The sequence below is a fragment of the Heterocephalus glaber genome, unplaced genomic scaffold (genome assembly GCF_053883595.1).
Source record: "Heterocephalus glaber isolate CG9 unplaced genomic scaffold, H.glaber_assembly_v1.0 deba00001431, whole genome shotgun sequence".
Lineage (NCBI taxonomy): Eukaryota > Metazoa > Chordata > Mammalia > Rodentia > Bathyergidae > Heterocephalus > Heterocephalus glaber.
In genome coordinates this window covers 2822784-2847716 of record NW_028258295.1, presented here as the reverse complement: position 1 = coordinate 2847716, position 24933 = coordinate 2822784, and the positions used below count along the sequence as shown (strand labels likewise).

At 40.9% G+C, this 24933-nt stretch overlaps 1 protein-coding gene across 2 annotated transcripts in view; it reads right to left on the bottom strand.

Annotated features, from left to right (window-relative positions):
* The window catches only part of Gramd1b (GRAM domain containing 1B), a 251281-nt gene extending 227001 nt beyond the window's left edge, over positions 1 to 24280 (bottom strand). Inside the window, exon 1 of one of the 2 annotated variants that reach the window (XM_087212590.1) lies at positions 23953 to 24280. Coding sequence is in view for 1 of the 2 variants with exons in the window: in XM_087212600.1 (XP_087068726.1) it covers positions 23953 to 23978 (26 nt within the window). In the remaining variant the exon portion in view is untranslated. The remainder of the gene's footprint in view (positions 1 to 23952) is intronic. The other variant, XM_087212600.1, reaches the window with a different exon arrangement.
* Positions 24281 to 24933: the final 653 nt, after the last annotated feature.

The window sequence follows — 24933 nt, the reverse complement described above, 5'->3', positions numbered from 1 at the left end:
CTAGGGCTAGGGAGATTGAATAAAATACAAAGAAATTGTTAACATGTACAAGACTTCTTTTGGGGGTGATGAAATATTTTGATATGATTGTGTTGATGGTTACATAACTCTGTAAATAAACTAAAAAATCACTGGATTCTTCACTTTAAATGGGAGAATTGTATGGTCTGTGAATTAGAATTCAGTAAAGCTGCAATTAAGAAAAATAGACCATACAAAAGTGGTACATACTGATCCTGCCTTTGTAGAAGTTCCATTTTTTTAACCATGAAGTTTTTGCATTATTTTTATTTTTAAGAATACATTGCTTTAATACATTGTTTATCTTGATTACAAAGTTTGAGGTATCTCTCTAAATTTTGTGCCTGAGATGAGTGCTTCCCTTGCCTCCCTGTACTCCTGACCAGAAGTGGGTATAGTAACAAAGACATTGCTGTAGTTGGGATCTGGATTGTCCCCAAAGGCCTGTGCCTTAAAGGCTTAGTCTCCAGCATGGCACTATTAGGAGGCTGGCTTAGTTACTTTTCTTATTGCTAAGACAAAATACCTGGCATCCAAAGTTAAAGGAGGAAAGATTTATTTAGCTCACAGTTGGTAGAGGTTTAGCCCATAATCAGCTGTCTCCAAGGCAAGGTGGCATGACAGGCAGGCATCACAGAGGAGAAACAGTTTATGGTGGGCAGAAGGTAGCAAAGCAACCAAAGGATAAGACAAGCCTCTTTCTATCCCTTATATTGTATCCAGGCTACCAGGATTAGGGCAGTGCCAAACCAATCAATGGACTGATTTAGTAACCATCCACCCTTAATCCTAGCATTGCACCATGACTCAGCCACCTCTGAAAAAGCCCCACCTACTGTATGAGGCTTTGGTGGGACATCTAGACAGGTTATAACAGACGTGGCAGAAATTTGAAGAGGTGGGCCTAGTGGAAGATATCGTCATCAGGGCTATGACCTTAAGGAGGGTAGTGGCACCCAGCCCTTCTTCCTGCCTTTCGCATCTTGATCATGAAGTGAACAACTTTAATCTACCACAGGCTCCTGCCTTGATTTTTATGCTACCTCACCACAGGTCCAGAATTCATGGAGCCAAGTGACCATGGACTGAAACTTCTCAAATCATGAGCCAAAACAACCTTTTTCTGTTTAAAACTTGATTACCTCGGGTATTTGTGACGGTAGTGAAAATGTGACTAACACAGATGTAATTTAAAGAGCCTTCCCTGGTTTCAGAGGCAGCTTCTTAGTTTTTTCCTCCTCTCTCCTTGAGCTTGGATGCCAATCACATGCACCACCATAGCCTCTTCTGATGCATTACTACTACTTATTCATGCACAGTCACTTTTTCCCATTTGGCCCTGTGTGTGTGTGTGTGTGTGTGTGTGTGTGTGTGTGTGTGTGTGTGCGCGCGTGTGTGAGATTATGAAGAATAAGAAAGGTTAGGTAAAACTGCAAGTGAGCAACCATCCCAATTACCAAAAAAAGAGATGAAAAGAAAGTAGGCTCTACAAATTACAGACCAGTGAGCATGAAATTGGTCTCTAGAAGAATTCTAAAACTATTATTTCACAACATGGTATTATGAAACATTCAGAAAGCAAAGCAATCCAATAGTAGCTAGCTAAGTTTTACTAAACCAAAGAAATGCCAAATGAATCTCAGAGCCTTTTTATGATACAGTTATTAAACTAAAATAATAGATGAGGGAATTGTTAAACACAGTGTATCTCTGGATTTTAGCAATGCATCCAACAGTGAACAGGATAAAGGAATGTGAGGAACAATGATTGTATATTAGGACAAATGATAGTTATTTGATTTATGGTCCACAAATGTATCTCAAAATATGTCAACAAGGTAAAAGTAGCTGGAACAAAATCTAAATTGGTCTTGGATGCCACCCAAAGCCAACTGTTGAAGAGAGGCCTGCTCTGCTCTCCAGCTGACTCCCCAGGAGTAGTGAGTGTGTTCGGCCCTGAGAGGTCCATTTTTGGGGGGATGCCAACCAAACAAAGTGCTTCCAGAGGACTGTCAGGCTGGGGTCCAGACTCCAATGCAAAAAGGGCACAGGGTATTTAGTGTATACTATAGAGCATTAGGAGAAATATGATGGCTACTTTTAAACATTTGAAAAAATAAAAAATAAACATTTGAAAGATTCAAAAAAAAGGAAAAAGAAAACTGAATCAACTTTATATAACCCAGGACAGAGTTAAAGCCAGACAATAGAAGGACTTTCTAAAAATAAATGTCAGTTTACCACAATAGAAGTACCCCTCTGCACAGCCCAAGCTGTGGAGCTCAAATGCCCTGTCTGATTTGTGAGACAGGAAGTTCCCTTTCAAGGAAGGCATTCAAGTTGAAAATCTTCCTGGGAGGCTGCAAATGGGATTTAAATAATTAGATGAGATTGGACCACATGTCTTACTGGATTCTTTCCAAATCAAAGATACTATGAATCTCTTTCTTCTCTTCCCCTCCTTTCATCCTTGTATACACTGTGTGCTATAGTGGATGAGTCCTGGACATAATCTTATTCCATCCCTTTCACCTTCACTTCTTCTCTGGCCCCCTTCCTTCTCTTAGCCTTCTCCCATGTATTCCACACCGGGGTTGAGTTAATATTCATGTATTGTTTATTTATAAATATTAGTGCACACAACTTGAGGGCTAGTAGGGATATCAGAAAATACCTACCTGGCCCAATCCCTCCATTTGACAGATTAATAAATGGAGTGCCAGAGTGATGACATTTTCAGCAAGGAAATAGAAGGGCTGAGATTCAAAACAAGCTCTTCTGGATTCTGGGAGATGGACCATTTATAGGACTGAAAAGATTTTAGAATCAGATAAACCTGGATTCCTCTTACCAAACTGTAACCTGGCAAGTTAATTGGTGTCTCTAAACCTCAACATCATCAGAAGTGGACAGGAAAGACAGTTCCTTCAACTACCTTCCTGGCACAGAGGAAATGCATGATGAACAATAGCTCTGGTGTCTGTTAGCAGGTTCAGTGCTCTAACCGCTATGACATACAAGCCCTTGGCTTTTCCCTTTAGCAAAAGAAACCTATCTATGCTGGGGTGGGTGGGTGTGCAGGTAGAATAAATACCAAGCGGTTGCTGTGTGCTAAGCATTTTTCCATTCTTAATATAAATCACCGAGGATTCCCCTGCTGGGTATCTTCCCCAAAGAATTAAAAGAATCATACCACAGTGATATATGTGCACCCATGTTCATAGCAGCACAATTTGTAATAGCTAAAACTTGGAAGCAGCCCAACTGCCCATCAACTGGAGACTGGATAAAGAAAATGTGGGTTTTTTAATAAAATGGAGTACTACTCAGCCATCAAAATGTGAAATTAGAGACATTTATAGTTCAATGCATACACATTGAGGTGATACTCTTTAAGTGAAATAAATAGGACACACATATGTAAACACTGAATAGTTTCTCTAGTGTGAGAAACTGAAAGTGTAAATAAGAACTAAAAGGTGTAATAGATAATGTGAAATAGGAAGAAAAGGGGCAAAGAGGAGGGGGAAGTGGGAGGGGTAGGGGAAAGGAAAGAAGGGAACAGAATTAATATGAGAAAATGGAAAAATGGAAACAAAGTCTTTGTAAATAGGGAGGGATGAAGGAGTTGAAGGGAGGGCAGGGGAAGGGGGAAAAAATAGAAGAAAAAAATATATAAAACACCGAGGAGCCACACAGAAAGAGGCAGTACCGATGCCATTCACAGAGATGGTAACTTTCAGCAGAGAGTGTGAGGCCCCGGAAAACAGTTTCATGCAAGTTCTGTATTGTACCTTCCACAAGGCTTTCCTTTAGATATCTAACCTTTCTCCTCAAGTTCTTATTTCAGAGCCTTCCATATAAAGAATAACAAACAGTCACTGGAGCTTCTAAGTATATATTGTCTCCTAGCTCTTCTGGAAGGTACTTGAAAGCAGAGAGCAGGAAGCATGTCCAGTTCAGAGATTTGTCCCCGTGGGTGCTTACATAAAGCCAGAAGCAGATAAACAGAGCATAATATTGAGTCACCCTTCTCTTAATGGCTCATTTCCTTACCTCCTCATCTGTTACTTTTGATGCTCACCAGACCTGACTCCAGCTTCCTGCACAACATGGTCCCCTTCTCTTATTTGATGGCTTTCCTAGAGATTGCTCGCCTCTGTCCCTCCAAGGAACACTCCTTTTTTTCCCCTGTACCCAGCACACATCCTGCCCTCTTAGCTCTAATGCTTTATCTACATAGAACAGTTAATCATACCCAGAATGTCTCATCAAACTTGGGGTTGACCACTCAGTTCACATGAATGAGGCAAATTTTGTCATTCATTTGGCTGCCAATGTTTTCAGATTCTTATCTCTGGGTTTTTATAATAGCTTTCATTCCCATGCAAGGTGTACAGACCAGACAAAAGACCTGCTTCCCAAGATAAATCACCCTGAAGAAAATGCAGTAGTATTGTCTTATTGAACCTATTTATTAGAATGTCGGGGAACTTTGGTAGCTGAGCAGAAGAATGTTTGAAGGGAGGTGTAGCTTGTTTGTCAAGGTAGACACTTGTGTTCTTTTAGAATAGTTCTTGAGAATGATTCAGGAAGGTATGAATAGATGAGAGGAAAAAGACGATGATTAACGTAAGTGGAAATCTGTGTACCTTTTGTGGGCTTGAGACTCGTATAACTGAACTATAAAACTACTTCCACAAGTGTTACTTTAGTGCACTAGCAGTTACTGAGTCAAAATCCTGTGGCAATTTTAAAACATGACAACCACATGTCACAGAGAGCAGGAATCTCAATCCAGATTCAGCCTTTGTGGGAAGAAAGAATTCAATTTCCAAGGACTTGGGGCAAGTTCCCCTTCATCCCTTAGCCAAGAGAGTCTGTTCCTTGACCAGATGACAGGAAAAAGGGCAAGATCTGGGCAAATAGAAACTAACAGGAGAATTGTGCTCATGTTTGCAAAGATATTGTCCTTGAACTTAAGATGGTTTCTCTTAGGGCCAGATGAGATCAAAGTGATCTTTATTTAGTTCCTGTCTGTTATGATTCCTGTTTTTCTCAAATCTCCTGATTCCATGCTAAGGTAGTTCTTGTTTTCTGTATCAGGATCTCAGTGTGCAAAAACCTTCACTCCTCTCATCTCTGTTCAGAGAATATTGAAAATTTATGTTAACAAAGTGGAAGAGGTAGCACAACGTGTTCTTATGAAGACTATATCAATATTCATTTTACTCAACATGTTTTAAAAAGTCTAACTGTAAATAAGACTGCAAAATTGTATGCACCATCTAATTAGAAACATGCAAAAAAGCATCACTTTCTTTTGTTGTTGTTGTTATTTTTTTTGTTTGTTTCTGTTTTTGTTTTGAGACAGGGTCTCACAACGTAGTCCAGATTGGCCTTGAACTCCCTATGTAGCAGAGGGTGGCCTTGAACTTGTGGTGATTCTCCTGCCTCAGCCTCCTGTGCTGGGATTACAGGCATGCACCACCACTCCAGGCTTTAAAAAAGGATCACTTTCATGCTAAAATCTACAAAAGATTATAGTTCAGTTATATTCAGGAAGTAGGATGTGGGGGATTGTTTTCTTTTATCATTTATGTAATGCTGCTATATTGCTTTGAAATTTTTTCTTTCAAATTTAAAAATTAATCAGTAAGTTTCACATGCTAGAATTGTTTTATTTCTTTCTGACATTGTTGGCCTGGAAAGAGAGAGTGAAGTCAGGGTACACTCCAGGATTTTGTGTGTTCCTGTGAAGGTAAGAGAGAGGTTTTCTTCCCTCCTGGGTAGATTACTTTGACTACAGGGCCCAGATCTTTCATCTTCTTTGCAACCTTAACATTTAACACAGACTGGCACATAGTATGTGCTCAGTGCACCATTGTTTAAATAAATTGGGTTTCATATGTGTGTGTGCACATGTACACACACACAGGCACATAAATCTCTGTGTAAGATACACATTTACTTCTTCTTTTTTTCTTTTTAACTACAGGAAAAAGGCCTAAGTAATCTAAAAGTCCTAGGTCACAGGGACAGAAAACAGGAGAAAAACAACCACATGGATACAGACTTTTAAAAAATATTATAAACACATTCAATAGGAAACTCATCTGCATGAGAAAAAAGATGGCTCCAGCCTCCAAGGAAACAGGTAGCAATTTCCATGCAATCATTACCCAGTGCCAGATAGGTTTATAAATGATATGGACACGTGGTTCAAGGGCAGAAGACTGAGGGATGTGCTAAGCAGAAGATAACCGTGGCAATGGACTCTTCCAATTTTTAAAAATTCTACTTATCCAGCTATCATTAGAATACAAAGGTATAAAATCCTGGCAGGTGGGAAGTTTTCCCTCTTTTATATCATTTGTTTTCAATTTCTTCAATGTCTCCATACTCCATTTTCAAATGTATACTGGTTTTGCTCACTTTGAGAAAGAAAATCTGTGATCAATTCTGCATTCCTGCTGCCACTGAATGGATCAAATGAGCAGTCTCTACAATATGACCTCCATCTTCCATTTACTTCTTTATCCCTGCAATAGGACCACTGTCCCAACTGCAAAAATGTGTTCTCCAAAGTCATTGATAGACCAACCAGCTACCAAATTCAAACATATCCAACTGGTCTGTATCTGGTTACGTTCTCTCTGTAGCATCGCCTGCCCTCTACCTACTTGACACCCTTGACTCCACATTTTCTTTAAACTCTCTTATTTTGAGCTTTGATGATATTACAGTAATCTTATTCTCCAATCTGTCATTCTCTGAATTTTTAGTAGACCTTTTCTGTTCTCCCATCCCCTAAGCATATGGGTATTCTCTATGTGGATAAATGGATGTCTTTATCAGGAGAATACCTCCTCCGGTATGAAAGACTTGGGCAGAGAAACATGACAGAGGCAATTTGGAGATTCAATTTTTAACTCCCAGACTACTGATTGTGAGCTTCAAGTCTACAAGATACAGCCCCAGATTCTGAACTTGACCCTCAGTGAGGCTCTAGCATACCTTCTCACATTTATCTCTTATTCTCTCTCTCTGCACAACACTTCACCTAGTAGCCCCTCAGTAAAAATCAGTGTACCAAACAGATGAATGGACAAGAATGTAATTCCTGGATTACACTTACTCTGCTCCACCCTTGCTCCACCCTTCAACACTCCATCCCTTGCACTGCTCATCTTTAGGTTGATTCTCATCACCTCCTTTGTGTGAAATGCTTTTCTTCCTGACTTTCCATCTATATAAATCTTGCTCACTCTTCAAAGCCCAGTGTGAACTTCACCTTCTCCAAGACTTCCTCTAATTACTATACTTATTATATTCCACATATTGAACATTTAGTATATAGTTACTTTTAAAATGACTTTTTAAGCAACAAACTTTTGAAGCCATTTGGGCATGGGAGGTAACTTATGCTTCTTTGCACTCCCATCTCAAGAAAGCTGATATATACCTTAGAAAGAGGAGATATCTGATAATTTTGGATTTCTTTGTTTTATGTAACATAGTTGTGTTGGAAGCTCAAGCTCTAAAATGAGACCCAACTTGGAATCTTTGAGATACATATTACTAAGGGAACCTTGGAGGAAGTCTTTTAGTCTCTCGAATCTTGGTTTCTCATCTGTGAGATTGTGGTGAAGGGAATTAAGTGAGATTATGACGGTGCTGTGCTGAGCAAAGTCCTTAGTATGATGTTAAAGCTTCAGTAAAAGATTATTAATAACAACGATGATGATGAAGAAGTTGATATAGATTAGACCTGGAGCAAAGGTCAAAGGAACTTTTTACTGGAAGTCTGTGACTACTTTGTTGCAGATGACACTGTAAACAACAACTGCTACTATGCCACATGTAAATGAGGGCAACCCTGCAACAGAGCTTTAAATGATGTTTTAATACACCTTATTCCTAGGATCACTTTACTCACATCTGTCATGTCATGACCCAAGCACTCAGTCCAGAGTGAGAGCCCATTAGCTCTGCACTGAAGTGATCTAGAAATAAAAGCAGAGGGCCACAGTCTCTTGCTTTGCAATAATTTAGCCAAATGTCAGACAAGTACAATAGGAGGCTGTTGTCAGAATAAAACTTGAACGTTGTAATGCCTGTAAGTCTGTGATCTCAAGGAGTCAAGACTGTTTTTAACTTGCTCTTCCTGCATTAGATATGAGTTAGGCTGCACTTGGGCTTTTATTCCAAAGATAGTAAATCTGTGGTTAGAAATCTCTTGACCTTAATGATACCCACGTTTGAGAAATGGCTTCTTGAAACTCTGGACTGTGGTTTCAGTGAAGGGTTGAACAGAGACAGTGGTTTATTATGAGAGAGGCAGGGGCTATAAGTAGTTGAGTAATGTTTATTTTGCATTACCATTATCTGTCTCCAAGACTCAACAGCAAAAAGGCCTATGTTGGAAAACTAGACTCAATTCAACTGAGGTTAAGGAGAAATGGACAGAAAAAACACAAAATTAACTGATGAGCTATTTAAGCACAGACAGAAACAATAACACAGATAACAGAGAGACAATCCAGACTACAAACATATCATTTATAACATTTTGGAAGCAGATAATAGCATTTGAACAGGCCAGGAAAATAGTCAAAGCATAGGTACGAGTGATACATTGAAACTCCCACCACATGTCACATTTCTCTTCATCACTAGCACGTCTAAGTACATTCTCAGTAAAGCTATTAACATGGATGACTACACGGCTGTTAACTAGTAGTTTGTCCAGATGGAATTCTCCCTGGGGAAAGTAAAATCAGAAAGCAAAATAATCAGCAAATAGGAAATGATTTTTCCAAAATGAACATGAGTTTTGTAGAGCTAAATTTTTAGGGACCTCGAGCTCTGGTAAAAGGAGACTATATGATTTCTCAAGAGTTCCACAAAGTAATTTATTAATTCATGTCCTAGAAAGGCAGAGATGGGAGACCAGGAAACTTTCTCAGAGAATTTCCTTATTAGTAGCTTAATTGGTAACCATACATGTTCTTGTCCATAGTCAAATGTTCCTCTCCCACCTATGTATATAAAAGATGCAGCTGCAAATTTCCTCCTTCCTAAGCATATTTTATGCTTCTCCACTATTCCTGTAGAGTGACAAAAATCTTAGAGCTAGGGACATTTGCTGAGGTCCTGTTTCTGTAGGGTGAAGCATATACTTTATCTATCTGAGCAACAAGGCCCTGAGCAGTGATTTGAAATAACTTCCACTTTTTTTGAAAGGGGAAGCTGGAACTGTAACAGTATTGTCTCAGATTCTTCCACTGGGGCAAGTCACAAAGTCTACGCCAAATTCTAGCAGAAGTCAGGTAAAAGATGACTTGCAATCAGTCAGGAAAATCCATGGCCACGTTATCTAAACTTCACCTACACCCACAAACCTTCCAACTATAACAGCATACAAATTCTATAGCTGCTCTGCATGGCTCTAGCCTCTCTGCTAATAAGAGGCCAATGGTTCAGAGACCAAAATATACCAAATTCTGCCTCTTAACACAGGGTGGTATATTATAAATAATCAAAAGATGAACTTTTATCTGTTACTAGTATGCACACAATTTTAATATGGGTGGTGGTAAAACAAAATTTACTTGTCCAAGTTACTTTCTCATAAGCCCATACCCACCAGAGAATGGGAAAAGAAAAACGATCCAGTAGGTACAAAATAGAAATTTACAAAATAATTTGTACATAGGGAAAACTAAGGACAAGAATATTTTACATAGTTCCCCACATGTTATTCTTTGAATGGGAACATCATTCCACACCACCTCAATGTGCCCTTCTCAAGCAGCTGGAAGGTGAGGCTCCTCTGTCGAGAGCAGCAGAGCATTAGATTCTGTGTCAGGAGTGGGGTGCCAATCCCGTTAGATTATGAATTTGAATAAGTGACTTTTCTTCTTGGAGCCTCATTCTGCTCATCGGTAAAAGGTTAAATGAGAAAATTCAAGGCCCTAAAGAGCCAGAGGTATATAAACAGGAAGCCATAAATGTCAACCAAGACCCTAACTTCTAGTATTTCTTATTCAAAATGCACCATAAAACTACCTAATGACTGAACTGTGAGGAGGACACTCCAGTGTAGGAGTTCCAGTGAGGAGGACGTTTCCTGTGTAATTGTGTTTGACATCTAAATTGAAGCCCTGGGTAATTACATTTAGTTTCTTATTGTAAGAACAGTGGAAGAAATTAGAACCACCTGTAAGAAGGAATAATAGGCTGACATAGAAAGGACATTGTGAAACCTTGCTTCAATGCTTTGTGATAGAAGAGAACAAATAAAAAGGCAGATAAAACACAGCTGAGATGTTTTCTTTTTTCTGAATTATAAAGCTCTCTTTGGATGACACCAATTGTTCACAGACACCTAGAGACCTGTTTCCTTTTGGCATTTGTATGTAGAAGAACAGAGACATGCACTTATACCAAACTATATATACAACGATCATCTACCAACATCCTAGATACAGGGGGATTTTGGGGCTGAGCCTGGGTTGGGACTGAGAGTAAGGACAGAGAAGTCATAGAGAACTCTAACAGGCAAGCCTTCTATCTGCTGGAGCTGGTCCTTGACTAATAGAAAAACTCTGTGCCTACCTGCTCAGATGTCCCTACCTCCATGCCTGGTTTCTGGTGACAACACTTGCAGGAAGCACACGACTATAGAGTGAACAAAGATATCAGGTTGGACAACAATGGAAACCACTGTATTACTTGGCTTGAGTAGAGGTGTGGGGAAAGACCTAAAAATTTCACTTCATAATCCTAAATATTCATGAAAAGAGAGACAGGAACTGTTCTCCAGAAGGGACAAATTTATTTTTAGAGCATTGTAACATAAAATAAAAAAATAATACAGTCATGTAAAAATAATTTTGTGATCCAGACCACAAAAAGTCTAAGGTGGGAGAAGCTTACAATAGCATGTTGGAGAAACTCTTCAAAATATCTACTACTTGGGCTCTGTATCCATGCATAAACATAGGACTTGGGCAGATGGCCCATGGAGCATCATCTAGTGCAGCACTCTGTTTCCACAGACATCCACACCAAGATGCCATCCAAAGTACAAAGCAATAATCCAGTGTTGACTTTCACGACCTTTCCTGATCTCTCAATTGACAAAAAACAGCTCTAATATTTTGATAAACACAAATATGGCCTTGTCAGTTAAAGGGAGGTGCTGATCAGCATGCATCCTGCTGAAGCAAACTTTTACCTAGATGTTAACCTGGAATCTCAAAGCATATTTGAAATCTGTTGAGATCGAAATCTCTAATCAGTTGAAATTTCTGCTTCTATTGCCTTCTTAAATGTCTTAGTCTATCTCACGGTTCACCCAGTTTTTCAGTTGCCTCCTAGCTTTCTTGTCCCCTCAGCCCAGGTCAGGAGGAGTCTCACCAGATTTTTAATGTGTTGTTATCCTGCCAATCTCCCCATCTCAGCCACCCTAAGGGAACCCCTCCAGCTGTGCTTCTGCTGCGCTCATGGGCTATGCTCATATTGGGACAACTGGGTCATGACAGAGTATATGCTTTCCAACTCCAACAGGGGTTAGCACTATGTAGGCATCATTTTTACTTGCCCTCTATCAACAATTTTGACTTCCACACTTCCCATTCTTCCTGAACTCCCTATCTCACTTCCTACACTATTCTCAGACAAAGACATTGTCTCTTCCTCACAGAAGAACCTGAGGTTATCTCTTGAAGCAATTTCTGATGGTCCATCACCTATGGTCATCTGAAAGGAGAACTCACTCTTTGTTATTGAGAATTCACTTCCTCAGGAAAAGACCATTGCTTCTCATCCCTTATAAGATCTCAATTAAAAAATTAGATCAAGAAATGTAAAACACCTAGCACAATTTTTGACATAGGTCATAAATACTGATTTTCTTTCATTCTTCCATTCTTTCTTCTGGTTAGGTTCTGTTACCTCAAGCTCTACCTAGCTGTTTCCCCTTTCTTGATAAATATATTCAAATGATTTTCCTCTTCAGTTATTCTGCTCAAATTTTTTCTCATTACGTTACCTTTCAATCCTGCTTCTTTTTGAGTACTGCATATCTCAAGTTATGACAAGTGACCTAGCTTAGAAAAACAGCAAGGTAGGATATTAATGTATCCTATGTTCCTCCTCTTCCTTCCCTTAGCCTCTACCATCCACCTGCCACCAAATTTTGATGACTTTTGTTAGAACTCTCAAATCTGTATGCCACTTTCCAACCTTTCTTGCTAAAGGTCAAATCCATACAATCTCACCTAGATGTCCCATCAGCCCTCTCTGCAGAATCTGATCTTAAATTAGGATATTTCATTTTTTAAAGGTTCATCCTCCACACTGCTTTCAGGATCATCTTCCTACAAAGTGGATCTGTTCTTACCCTTCTGCTGAAAAATGTCTGCAGCCTCAGATAAATACAGGTCAAACAAGTGGACCATCACAATTTTATTGCAACCCACTTTGCCAGGCACCTCACCTCTCTGACACCAGCTTTTGTAACAGCACATGAACCTGTCAAGTATCAGTGCTTGATGGTTTTGCTCTTCTGCCTGAAACATGACTTCATCCTTTTCCACGTGCAACACACTTACTCACCTTTTAAAACCCAGCTCCAATATAACCACTTCTGAAAAAGCCTTCTCAAATTCACCTGAGCTGTTCTCTCACTGCTCTGGGTTCAGTATTTCTGTGACACCCATTCTCACTTCTTTTTAGTCATTGCTGAGGTGTCTTTGGCTCTTCTACTTGATGTTTATCTTCCTTACTAGACTGGGAGCTCTCTGAGGAAAGAATTATCTTTTTCAACAATATATCCTCAATATTTATCTTGTTTCTTGTTTAAGCAATGCTTGTTGAAAGAATATAAAGAGAGGGTGTGGTAACAATATGACAGCAAGAAACAAGGACAGGATTAAACTGAGGTAAGAACACATTTGGCAGAGACAAGTAGTCCACTAGGAAAGAGTAAGACAGAAGGGTGCTTCTCTAGTGCTCTACAAAACTAGATTCTGATCCATCAACTCATTTCATTCCATTGCTCACACAGGAATAAAAATCAATGAAAAATGCAAAGCTCTGTATTCTTTTCTTTCCTATTTCAAGCTTATTTGTACCACCTTTTATCCTCTCCCAAGATCAATTGCCCAAACTTCATCAGTGTCCCATCGTTTCCATGCAGGTACACAAGATAGCCAAAGGTTCAATGCCTAAATTAAATTTGGCTGTTGTTAAGAGATATCAGGCTTCAGGCAAAAGAGTCAAAACCTAGCCTTAGTATCATGCATTCAAGTTCATGGCATACAGATGTCTTAAGAATTTTCATGTTTGGGGAGAAAGAAAAGCAATAGCTAAAATGAATTTTAACCAATTTTATAAGTACTCTAACTTCATCACAGTTAAGCAAACACTCTAAGAAAATAGCCCTGTTTTTGTTAACTTGTTCATGCCTTTGGACAAGCAATATTATTTAGCTTGGATTGATCTTACTGTTGAATAAAGCCATCATCAGCACAGGAATATTTACCTGGGTTTGTACTTACACCAACAAATAGTAGGAAGGCCCTCCCTGCAAAAGACAAGCCCAGAAATTAACATTTTCAATTGATTGCTGCCAGCTGAGTTCAAATGGAGGGAATGGCCCAAGCCAAGATGAAGAAAGACCTCAAAAAGCTGGTTTATAGAAGCCTAAATCTTAAGGGACTTGAACAGCTCTTTTAAAAGTAGTCATCTTGGCCACCATTCCATGCTCCTAGGGCAGAGAAGGTGAGCCACGCAGGTGCCAGAAACACACCCCCACCCAGTGGAAATGAGAAGACATGTAAACAAGCCTCAAAAACAGACTTCCAGATCACCTACAGCAACCCCAAAGGGAAACGAGATGGAACAATCTGATACTAAATCACCTGGACTCCCTGAACTGGCAACAAAAGAGGATCTGGCAAAAATGAAATCAGAAATAATTTCTCAGATAACAGCAAAGATTGTGCCCATAGTGCAAGACATGATTAATAAATCTAGAGAGGACACAGATTAAAAAAAATAGAGGATCTGAGGAACATGATGGAATCCCAACATAGGAAGCAAATGGAATCCATAAAACAGATGCAAATAGATTTCCAGGAGATTAAAAACTCCATTGAAAGTCTGCACAGCAGAACGAACCAATGTGAGGATAGAATTTCAGATATAGAAGATAAGACTGGAATTAGTGACCAGGAAAAAAATTGCTTTAAAATTGTAAAGGAACACGAGAAATCAATCCAGCAGCTGCTAGATGATGCAAAGAAGAATAACATAAGATTGATTGGAGTCAATGAAGAAACAGGAGAGTGCAGATGACATAAAAAAGCTGTTCACAGAAGTGATGGCAGAAAACTTCCCAAGGAGGGGAAAAGAACTTGACATACAGATAAGTGAGGCATATAGGACTCCAAATAGCCTTGATCAAAAAAAATCTACACATAGGCATATAATAGTTAGGATTCCAGAAACCCAACAGAAGAACAAAGTTCTACAAGCAGTTAAGAGAAAAGAAACAAATCACATACAAAGGAAAGCCCCTCAGAATGACAGCAGACTTCTCAACACAAACCATCAAGGCAAGAAGAGCTTGGAGTGACATATTCCAAGCCCTAAAAGAAAACAACCTCCAACCCAGATTGATGTACCCTGCAAAACTATCTTTCAAAATTGATGGAGAAATAAGATACTTTCATGACAAAGAGCACCTTAGGAACTTCGTGAATACCAAACCAGCACTTCAAAAAATTTTAGAGAATATCTTAGGAAAATACAATGAGGATCACAACCCCAGGAAACCTAGCAGAATGAATTTATTGGGTGTGACAAATTAAACACAAAGGGGGAGAATCCAACAAAAAGAAAAGGTCATGACAAGGCTTTTAAAACTTTTAACTTCATCTCCCTAATGAGTGTATAATTCAATCCTGTTATTGTTCATGATTAGTATTTTTCTGATTGTAGAGTTGCACACCTTTCCTTGTGCTGTACTGGCTATTTATCATCTTCTTGTGTCTACTTTTTAATTGGGTTGTCTATTAATGAGCTGTAAGAATTCTTTATATATTCTGGTCATAGGTTATATGCATTGTAAATATGGTCTGTTTAAGGACTACTTTTCATTTTAATGATGTCATTTAAAGTTCTAAATTTTGATGGAATCTCATTTATCTATCTTTTTCTTTTATATATCATGTTTTTTGTATCCTAGGAAGTTCTTGCCTACCCTGAATTCATAAACATTTTCCCTTATAATTTCTTCTTAAAGTTTTATAGTTTTAGTCTTTCATATTTAGGTTCATAGATCCTTTCAAGTTATTTTTATGTATAGAAGTAAAGGGTTGAGGTTAATTTTTTATATACGGATACCAGGTGTTCTAGTGCCATTTGCTGAAAACACTATCTCTTCCTCGGCTCTTGAATTGAGTTTATATTCTATAAAATGTTAATGTTAAATAATCTTTCAAAACTCAGTGGACCATATATGTGGGATTCTATTTGTAGATTCTCTGTTTTATTCCAATGATCTATATGTCTTTCCTTACACCAACACTGCCTTGATTACTGCAGCTTTAGAAGAAGTCTTAAAATTAGGTACTAACTTCTTCCATCACTTTTTTTAAACTTTTCTAGGTCCTTTGTACACCTACATAACTTTTAAATCTCAATATCCAATTCTTCATTTATAGCAAGTATACACAAACCTCAATTTTTATATATACCTTGTGTTTTCTAATCCTGCTAAATTCAAATGCAAGTTCTAGGGGCTCCTAGAGATTTCTTAGTATTTTCTCTGTAGATGATCATTTCATCTACACATAAAGATTTTGCTTCTACCTTGCCAATCCTATCCTAATTGTGTCATTTTATTGGCAGACTATTTTGGTTTGGGCCTATGTTTCAAAGTTTAATGGTCAGATGAAGAGTAAGCATATCTGCCCTTGTTCCCCACCTTAAGGAGAAAGCATTGTATCTTCTCCACTCATATAAGGCGTTCTCACTGGAAGTATGGAGTACATGTCTTTAATCTGTTGAGAAGGTTCTGTTCTACTTCTAGGCTCCTGATAGCTTTTACCATGAACAACTGTAGAATTTAGTTCAATAGTTTTTCTCCAACTAGTACAGGATCATATGGCTTTTTCCTTTCCTCTGTTAAAATGATGACTTTTGGGGGTGGATCTTCCAATGCTGAACCAACACTGCCATCTCTATAACAAAACCACTTTCTACATCCTGCCAGATCTGACTTCTAAGAGTTTGTTTTGTTAAACAAATTTCTATCTATGTTCATAGTTTTTTCTTCTATTATCTTTATCCAGTTTTAGGATTAGCACAATGTTGATTTCCTAAAATGAGGGGAGAAGTGTTCCTTCTCTTTTCTGCTTTAATTGTTTGATATAATTTATCAGTTAAAATGTATATGAGCCTGCTGTTGTCATATAGGTAGGTTTTCAAGCTAGGAATATACTTTCTTTAATAGGTGCTATTCAAATTTTATATTTCCTCCAGAGTTAGTTTCATTAATTTGTCTTCCAAGGTACTTCTTAGAAATTGTCAAATTTATTTCAAAACAGATTTTTGAAATATGCTTTCTATATCCTTTTAAATTCTGTAAAATCTGTGGTAATGTCTCCTAGGTCTTGATATTGTAGTTTTAAAAATGTATAATTCATATTATGTAATAGGAAGAAAAGGTCTAAAGGAGCAGGGGAAGTGGGAGGGGTAGGGGAAAGAAAAGAAGGGAAAAGAAAAAATATGAGAAAAGGAAAAAATGGAAACAAAGTCTTTGCAAATAGGGAAGGGTGGAGGGGGTGAAAGGAGGGCAGGGGAGGGGGAAAAATATAAGAACCAAGATACTCATGTAATGGTACAAGATCCCAATGATGTATGCAAATGTATTTTATACCCAAAATGTACCAATAAACTTAATGGGGGAAAATATATATATATAATAAAATAAAATAAATAAAATTAGTCATCCCCCTTAAATTCTGTATTTCTTCCTTTGTCTTACAGACATTAATTTCCCAGTATTTCAGCTGGAGCAGGCCAGAGGTCAGGATTTACCTTTAAGGACAATCTCAAGAATGGGTGGGATAGTGTAGTGATAAGGAATAGGGATAACGCCAACTTTCATTCAGCATTTCTGTGTCCTAAATTTCAAGACAATTTGGAACTGATTAACACACCACAACCCCCAAAACATGGCAACAGGTCTGAAGAAAACTGTTATATGCCAGGCGTTGTGGTGCACACCTAGAGTCCCCGAAGGAGGGTTGCCCTGAGTTCGAGGCCAGCTTGAGCTACATAGAGAGACCCTGTTTCAAAGAACCAAAGGGAAAAAAACAAAACAAAACTATATGGTCTGCCTCTCTTCTAAATTGCTTTAATCAAGTTTGCATAGGTACACATAGTTTAGGGAATTCCAACTCCTTTGTGCACCAGCTCTAAGGAGCTGCATTTACACCCACCTTTACCCACAGGCATAGAAAACTAATAAATGATAGATGATAGCACAAGCTACAAGAATGCAATAGCACTGAAGATTGAGGGTTAAACCCACAAGGAAAGCATGGGGTAGAAAATTACGGTATTTAAAGATAGAACATTGGTTAAGTGTGCGTGGTAGCACTTGCTACCTATGTGATCTTGGACTTCCTGTTTTCTATGTTTTACTTTCTGTAGCTAGAAAGTGTGGCTAGTAATCACTTATTCTGCAAAACAACTCTGTGAGAGATAACCTGTGATACAAAGGACATTTTAGTAGTGCACAAGTTGAACATCTCTAGTCTGAAAATCTGAAAATTGAAATGCTCCACTGTCTGAAACATTTTTGTCACAAGTGACCTCATGTGATGGGTCACAGTCAAAACACAGGTACATTAAAAAATACACTGTGTAAAATAACCTTCGGGCTATGTGAAAAAGGTGTACCTGAAACATAAATGGATTTCTTGTTTAGATTTGGGGCCCATCCTCAAGATATCTCATAATGTACATACAAATCTAAAATCCAAAACACTTCTGCTCCCAAGCATTTCAGATAAGAAATACTCAACTTGTAATAAAATAATAACAAAGAGTTTGGAGGTTTGTTTCTTTATCAACTATGATTATAAGAGGGCTACGTGTTTTGCTCACCAGGAAAATGTAAGCTTTTGGATAAGCTCTCCACTTCCAAACGAATAGACATCATTTTGCAAATTTGTCTTTGCAAAGACTTGAGCATGAAGTGGCACAGGGTCCAAGTACAGAAACCTGGGAGGAAACACAGGACACAACCACCACAGGGACTGTTATGTTCTTTCTGTTCCATGGTTTGTGGGCCTGATACTGTGGAGTCATGCTCAACTCCGAGCAGAATGAAGCAAGAAGGAGGCATCACACGTAGGAGGTCCTACTTTGAACTTGTATAGCAAAGAAGTTCTGACCTGGGTTTATTTTTTTTCCACTTCTTCCTCAAGATGCATAAAAGGTCCCTTAGTTTCAAAGCTGTGCTGGACACATTGCTAAAACCAGATAGTCAAGAAGAAAGAATACAGAAAAAATGCACATGGATGCCTGATTAAAGAGAGGAAAGGAAATTGCCTTCTGCTTTCCTCTTAACGGACTGTCAATCCTTCATTTCCTCAGGTCTTTGAACACACATCCACATGGCTCATGTCAATGGTCTCAATCGCTCCCTGCGTCAGAGACAGAGATACCTTTTTATAGTCACTGCAGGGAAGACTGTATTCTCTGTCCAGTAAGCCTGTTCAGTTCCAAAGGGAAAGATCAGTCCCTCCAAGGCCAGCCAGTGGGAGAAGCATCCTTTCTGAGTCAAACTGGCTCACCCATCTTTTCCTTTGAAGTCAGAACTGACTCCACAGCAGTCTTCATTGCTATCCAGTCTAGAGACTGGATGCATCAAAACAGCATTTTAAAGGTTAATAGCCAGGGAATTATACAATCCTCTAATGTATAAGGAAAAAGAGCTCCCAAATACCCTGTTAAACATAAACATGCTAATGGCAATGACAAGCCTTTTGAATATTACATATTTGTACACCTATCCAACCAACCTCATCCAATTAATTTGCCCCCTTAACACGGATTGTTGGGGGGCTTTTTCTCCAATAGAATGGTTATGTGCAAAGGGGCATGTATTTAATTGCTACTAGATCTCCTGGGATTTAAAGGAGTGAGACCATGTCTAAACCAATAAGATATTATCTGTTTTGTGTTCTCACCCATTGTGACATGTACAACTGGCTCGTTATGCCTGCTGCCCATACACCGTCACACCAGCAGAGATGAGCTCCCAGGCCAGGCCAACAAACTGGGTGAATGTGTTCTTGAATTCTAAGAAGGGCTTCCACTTGGGGCAAGTTCAGCCAAAGTGAGCCTTTTTTTCTCTGCTTTTTCCTTTTTTTTTTTTTTTTTCCACCAAGAAGATCACCAAGAAGAACTGGACCCAGAAATCTCACAAAAGCTGGAATCAAATGGGGGGGGGGGAGAAAGAAAGAAAGAAAAGAAAAGAGAGAGAAAGAGAGAGAAAGGTTGGGGAGGCTTAGCTCCTGCAGAATTCACTTCCCTGGCATTCTTCCTGCCAACCAAGCCAGAGAACAAGTTTCCTTTCTGGCATCAGCCCACCCTCATCAAAGCAGTTCTTTATGGGCTTTGTGCCCACCACCTTCTCGAGGAGGCCTCCTTATCTGATTAAATGGAATATTATGCTAAATATTCAGCAGTCTCAGCACTGGCTGTGTGGGTGTGCTGGATAAAAATCTTCATGAAAACGCCATCACAGGGTCATTTGTTTAATTTTGATTCTGCAAAATGTAAAAATAGAACAAGCCGCTGTGAGGGGTTGAGCCTTGACAGCTTCAGTGCAAAACCTCCCAAGCACAAAAACCACTCTGTTCCGTTCTTCCGGCTTCCTGGTCTTTCCCTCTGCAGAGGAAAAAGGTGGAGCCAGAAAACCTGCCAGCAAGGTGCTGCTTCACTTATCTCCTGCTCTTTCCCCTCCTTGGCCTCTTCTTGCACATCCTCCCTGTCCCATCTGTCCCCTCCCCTTTCCTCCCACTTAGCTCGCTTCTCTCTCTGCCATCCCACCCTCCCCCTCCACAGCTTCTCTGTGTCATTTCTCCTTCCTCCTTCCCAGGTCCTCCTCTTGTGCCTTGGCCACCCTCACCTGGGTCTCCCAACCTGACTCCAGGTCTGCTGGGTCTCACAAACTTTTCTAAGCATTGCTGTCTCTTCTCCCTACTCCTCCCTTCACCCTCTACTCTGTCCCCAAGTCCCAGTCACTAAAGATGTTTAGAAAGATGAAATTTCAGGGATCAATTCTATCAAATGGCAGATGAGCTGTGGGAGCTGTCTTTTCCTACACGCTCATCTAGCTAAATATGTTTAGTATTCATTGAGCTCAGCAACTCATGGTGGGAAGGGAGCAGGCAGGTGGTACATCACTGGTCTTATGTTGGGAACAAATCAATTTTCATTTTTATGAAGCTTTAAAAAAATAAATGCCCAAGTTATGCTCTCCAGTTCTGATCCTTGAGGTTCACAAGTACCTCCAAATTAATCCTGTTACAACCCTGGCTCAGAAAGTAGAGATGTTTCACCAGAGACTCCAGAGTTGGGCTAAAGCCCATGAGGATGCTGAGAGAAGAGAAGCTGCCTGCTTTGTGCCTGAGAGTCTCAGAAAGGTCCCAATATTCAATCAGGTTTCAAACAAATACAGGCAGGTTGGTTCAAGCCTGTTCATATGGCTGATGAAACCAACCCCACGTGGCACCTTCAACATGCCCAGAATGGGGTCCTCCCCAGTGATACCAGTAAACAACAGGTGACACAGTGCCTTCTCCCCTACTGTTGACCCCTGGAAACCCTCTGAAAACAAAACTTCACTGATGATTTGAGGCAAGCCTAAGAGGAAAGGTCATTAGCAGGCTACTAATTCACAGATTCATCAATGCCAAACCATTCTAGAAAAAAACATAAATTCCTGTTTTTATGGCTATCTTGTAGATCTGTGCATGAATCTGCTGTCAAGTGGTCCCCATCTAATGAATTCTATTTTCACATACACTAAATGAAGTTTCACTAAATTAAGATGAACATCCTAAGAGCATGTGCCCATGCAAGATTCCATATCCTAAAACTTGTCCCTCCCTCTCTGTGCTTGAACACTATTAGAGCTTGCCTCTTATTAGCACATTCATTCATTCACTGTGCAGATGTGCAGCACAACTCAGCAGGTACAAAGCAGATGGGATACTGGGTATGCCTTAGAAGCCAGAGCCTTGCATACATCGAAATAAAGAGTATGTGGAATCTGGCAGCTAAAAGATATGCAGTGTTTCTATCTTGTGCGTATTTGGGTGCTGGATCAAGTCAAGGAACTAATGCTTTTATTACCTATGCTCAGACTGAAAGAAAATGTGGTTCCTGATGTACCAACCCATAGATGCAAAATGGAGGATAAGAGGGCTGGGGATTTAGCTCAGTGGTGCTGCCGCCTGGCTTGCAAGTACAAGGGCCTGAGTTCGATCCCCAGTACCAAAAAAACTCAAAAAAATGGAGGATAAGAAAGGAAGAAAGAAAAGATTCAGGCCAAGCTAAAAGATCCATGAAAACCAAAGGGAGAGTATAAATGCAGTGGCACCTCAAGATAAAGCAATCTCTTTGAGGGCAAGTGGAAGAGGCTATAATTCATAGCAGAATTGTAAACAGCAGACCAAAGCCACGAACAGTTAGAAACTATATGCCACCTGTGCCAAAGCAGCCAGCAGTGGGAGTGGAGCCTTAGGCATCTGGAGTGCAGCTGCAGCAGGTAATTTTAGTATCAAGCCTAGGGATTGCAGATGTGTGAGATAAGAGTCAGCTCCAACTCATTTGCAAGGGCATCAAATGACAGCTATGGTCCAAGCAAAGGCTGGAAGATGGTGGCAGGAACTGATGGCATCTCTTTATAAAGAAATGATTTCATTCAAGATCTATGATCATGGAATACATCTGAGCATGCAACCCAATTATGCACTCACTCATTTGAAGGCAATGTCAAATAGAGATACTACAACAGCACCCTAGTTTGGCTAGGTATCGATCAGTTGCTCATAATGGCTTCTTTTCAACACTAACACCGAAGCCCAGGCTCAAACTTCCAAAACCAAACAACTTTTAAGTGTGGACGAGGGAAACCAGAATTTCCACATACCCTTCTGAGACCCTGGATCTCTTGACTATCTACCCATGTTGCAGGTTGAGGATGAGAGCTTCTGAGAGAGTTACTAAGTAAATGAACCGAGGGAAGAGGGGCTCAGGCTAACATTGGTGATCACTGTACATCATCAAGGAAAGCCAGTTAGGGTTCTAAGAAGCAGAAAGGTGGCATGGATAGGGACATCCAGCGTGAGCAAGAGACATGATCTTCAAGTCAGGAACAAAGGTGGGAGGCACAGCTGAATACAGGAAATATGGGTTAGCCTCACTCAGAGAACAAGACAGACATGCCACATGTCCACAGTTAGTCTCCATATCAGATTCAGGACAGAGTAGTATCTGGGGGTAGGGGGTAGAAATGTGCATTTTTAAAAATCTGTTTCCAATATTCAGTTTCCTGAATTCATAAAGAGCCCTAGCTGATATGTGCCCCCGTAAAAGTCCCCCTGCAGGGTCCCATGTAGGCTTTCACAGAGGAGGTAGCTCAGGCCCCTGTACAAATTTCTTTGTTTTTGCCTGGACTAGTGGGAGTTTTACATCTGCTGCTGCCATGAAAACATTTTTTTTATGAGTCTTTTGAAAAATCTTTGTTTCCTTGGAAAAATCTAGGAATATTCGAAGCCTATGTGATATGTCAATCCTCCCACCCCATCCCTGTTCAATACTGGGTCTGGGGTTCATCTGTCCCTTGGGATTGTTCCAGGTCCACCCCAAATCATTGCCTGGGTCCTTGGAATCAACTGCATGTTCCTCTGTTACCTTGGGGGTTGATGTATGCATTCCTGAGGAATGAAGTTTCCCCAGGCATGAGATTGGCTGATGGTTTCAAACAAGTTGTCTGGACTCTGACAACTTCATTCTGATGACTACCTTCTCACCCCTTCATTGATTCCACAAGAGCAACTATTTTCAGGGGCCGGGGATTTAGCTCAGTGGTGCTGGCGCCTGCCTCGCAAGCGCAAGGTCCCTAGTTCGATTCCTGGTACCAAAAAAAAAAAAGAGCAACTATTTTCCCTGGAAGGAGATCCCATGTCTTCCTTGGTCCAAACCAGGGGTACATTCATTGCTAAACCTCCCACCTGCACCGTGGTGGGAAATGAGAAAGAGTGGAGCCTCTCCATAGGTACCTTCAGATAAGCCCTCAACTGTGCCCTGAATCCTCTGCCAAACCTTGGATGTCTGGCATGCAAGGGAGATATATACAAGACTGATGGGGCAGCCAGGTGGGGTGATGGAAGCACTCCACTCTCTGGAACAAACAGCCAGTGTCCCTCAGTTCAAACTTTTGGCAGAAAGGTTCGAAGATGCAGACACAATCTCCATGCTTCCAATCCTATCTTCACCACTGGTTCTCAGTGCATCTCTAGCACTGAATGAAAAAGAAGCCACCTTTGTTGCCTCCAGTAATTGATGGAGGTAAGCATCTCTGTAGTTTCCTGGGGACACCAACTCTCAGGCGTCCACAGCCAGGCCACATCCATGTTAATAGCTTTACTGTACCCTCTGGTAACTTTGCCGTTGCCCTAAGAAAAGTCAGAGAACAAATGGCAGCTCCAACTCCCCCCCCCCCCCCCATCCCAATATTCCACAGCCTCCAGTTTCACAAGGATCCCTCGTTCTCATCCTGGCACCCCGATGTGTTCCTGTTAGGACTCAGGAAGGCCAGGAAGTTCTTACCTGAGTCTGCCGGGAGAGCCACTCATGTGGGCACACGATCCGGGCTTGCCACGGTCAGCGGCGTCCAGGACACACCAGCTGCTGGCTACTGTTCAGCACATCACCCCGCGGGCCTGGCTTGCAGGGAGGAGCGCCAGTCCCATCCGGAGGAGGGGAGGAGGACCAGATCCTCTGGGCGCGCCAACCCAAGGGGCCAGGTCAGGCCAGAGCGTGGCCAGGCAATCGCGCGCCGGGGCGCAGGGCACCCCGAGCCCAGACAGCCGCCTGAGAGCTGGCAGCTGGCCAGCGGCGCTGCGGGAGAAGGTGCAACCCCGTCCGTGGGCCCCGAGGCTCCCACTGTCTTGGTGGCTAGGTGTTACTGCGTCGCGCTCCCTCTTACTATATATGCACACTGCCCCCTCTCGGCGCGTTTGCGTTCCGCGGTGTCGTCCCTGGCTCTACCTCCGTGGTTTCCGCCGGGCTCCCGCTCGCCCGGCCTCGGTCCCTCTCGCGGCTTTCTTTCCCTCTCTCTGCTCTCTCCTCCCCTCACCCTCCCTCTCTGGGTGAAGCCTGCCGCCCGGAGTCTCCTGGTATTGCCTCGCTCCAACAATTAGCTCTGCAGTGTAACTCTGGGACGCACCACAAGACACTTCTTTAAAACCAACCACTCCTTTAAAATCAGACCATCAAGTTCAGTGCGGAAACCAACCTGAAAAGCACGGCTCTGCTGGAAGGAGATATTAGCCCATACTGAAGCCAGATTACCGTATTTCTGGAGAAGCGCTGGGAAGGGGTGCAGCGAAGACACACAGTATACAGATCAGCACAAGTCCAGCAGGAGCTTTAGGGGACCTCCTGCCCAGGGGGTATGGAAATCATGACACTGCAAAGCAGGGTGGCACCCTAGGAGTCACTAGGTTCAGAACGCTCATTTTGTACATTGGAAAACCGAAGCCCAGAGAGTTTCATGGACTCTCCTAGGACCACACACCCAGCTTGAAA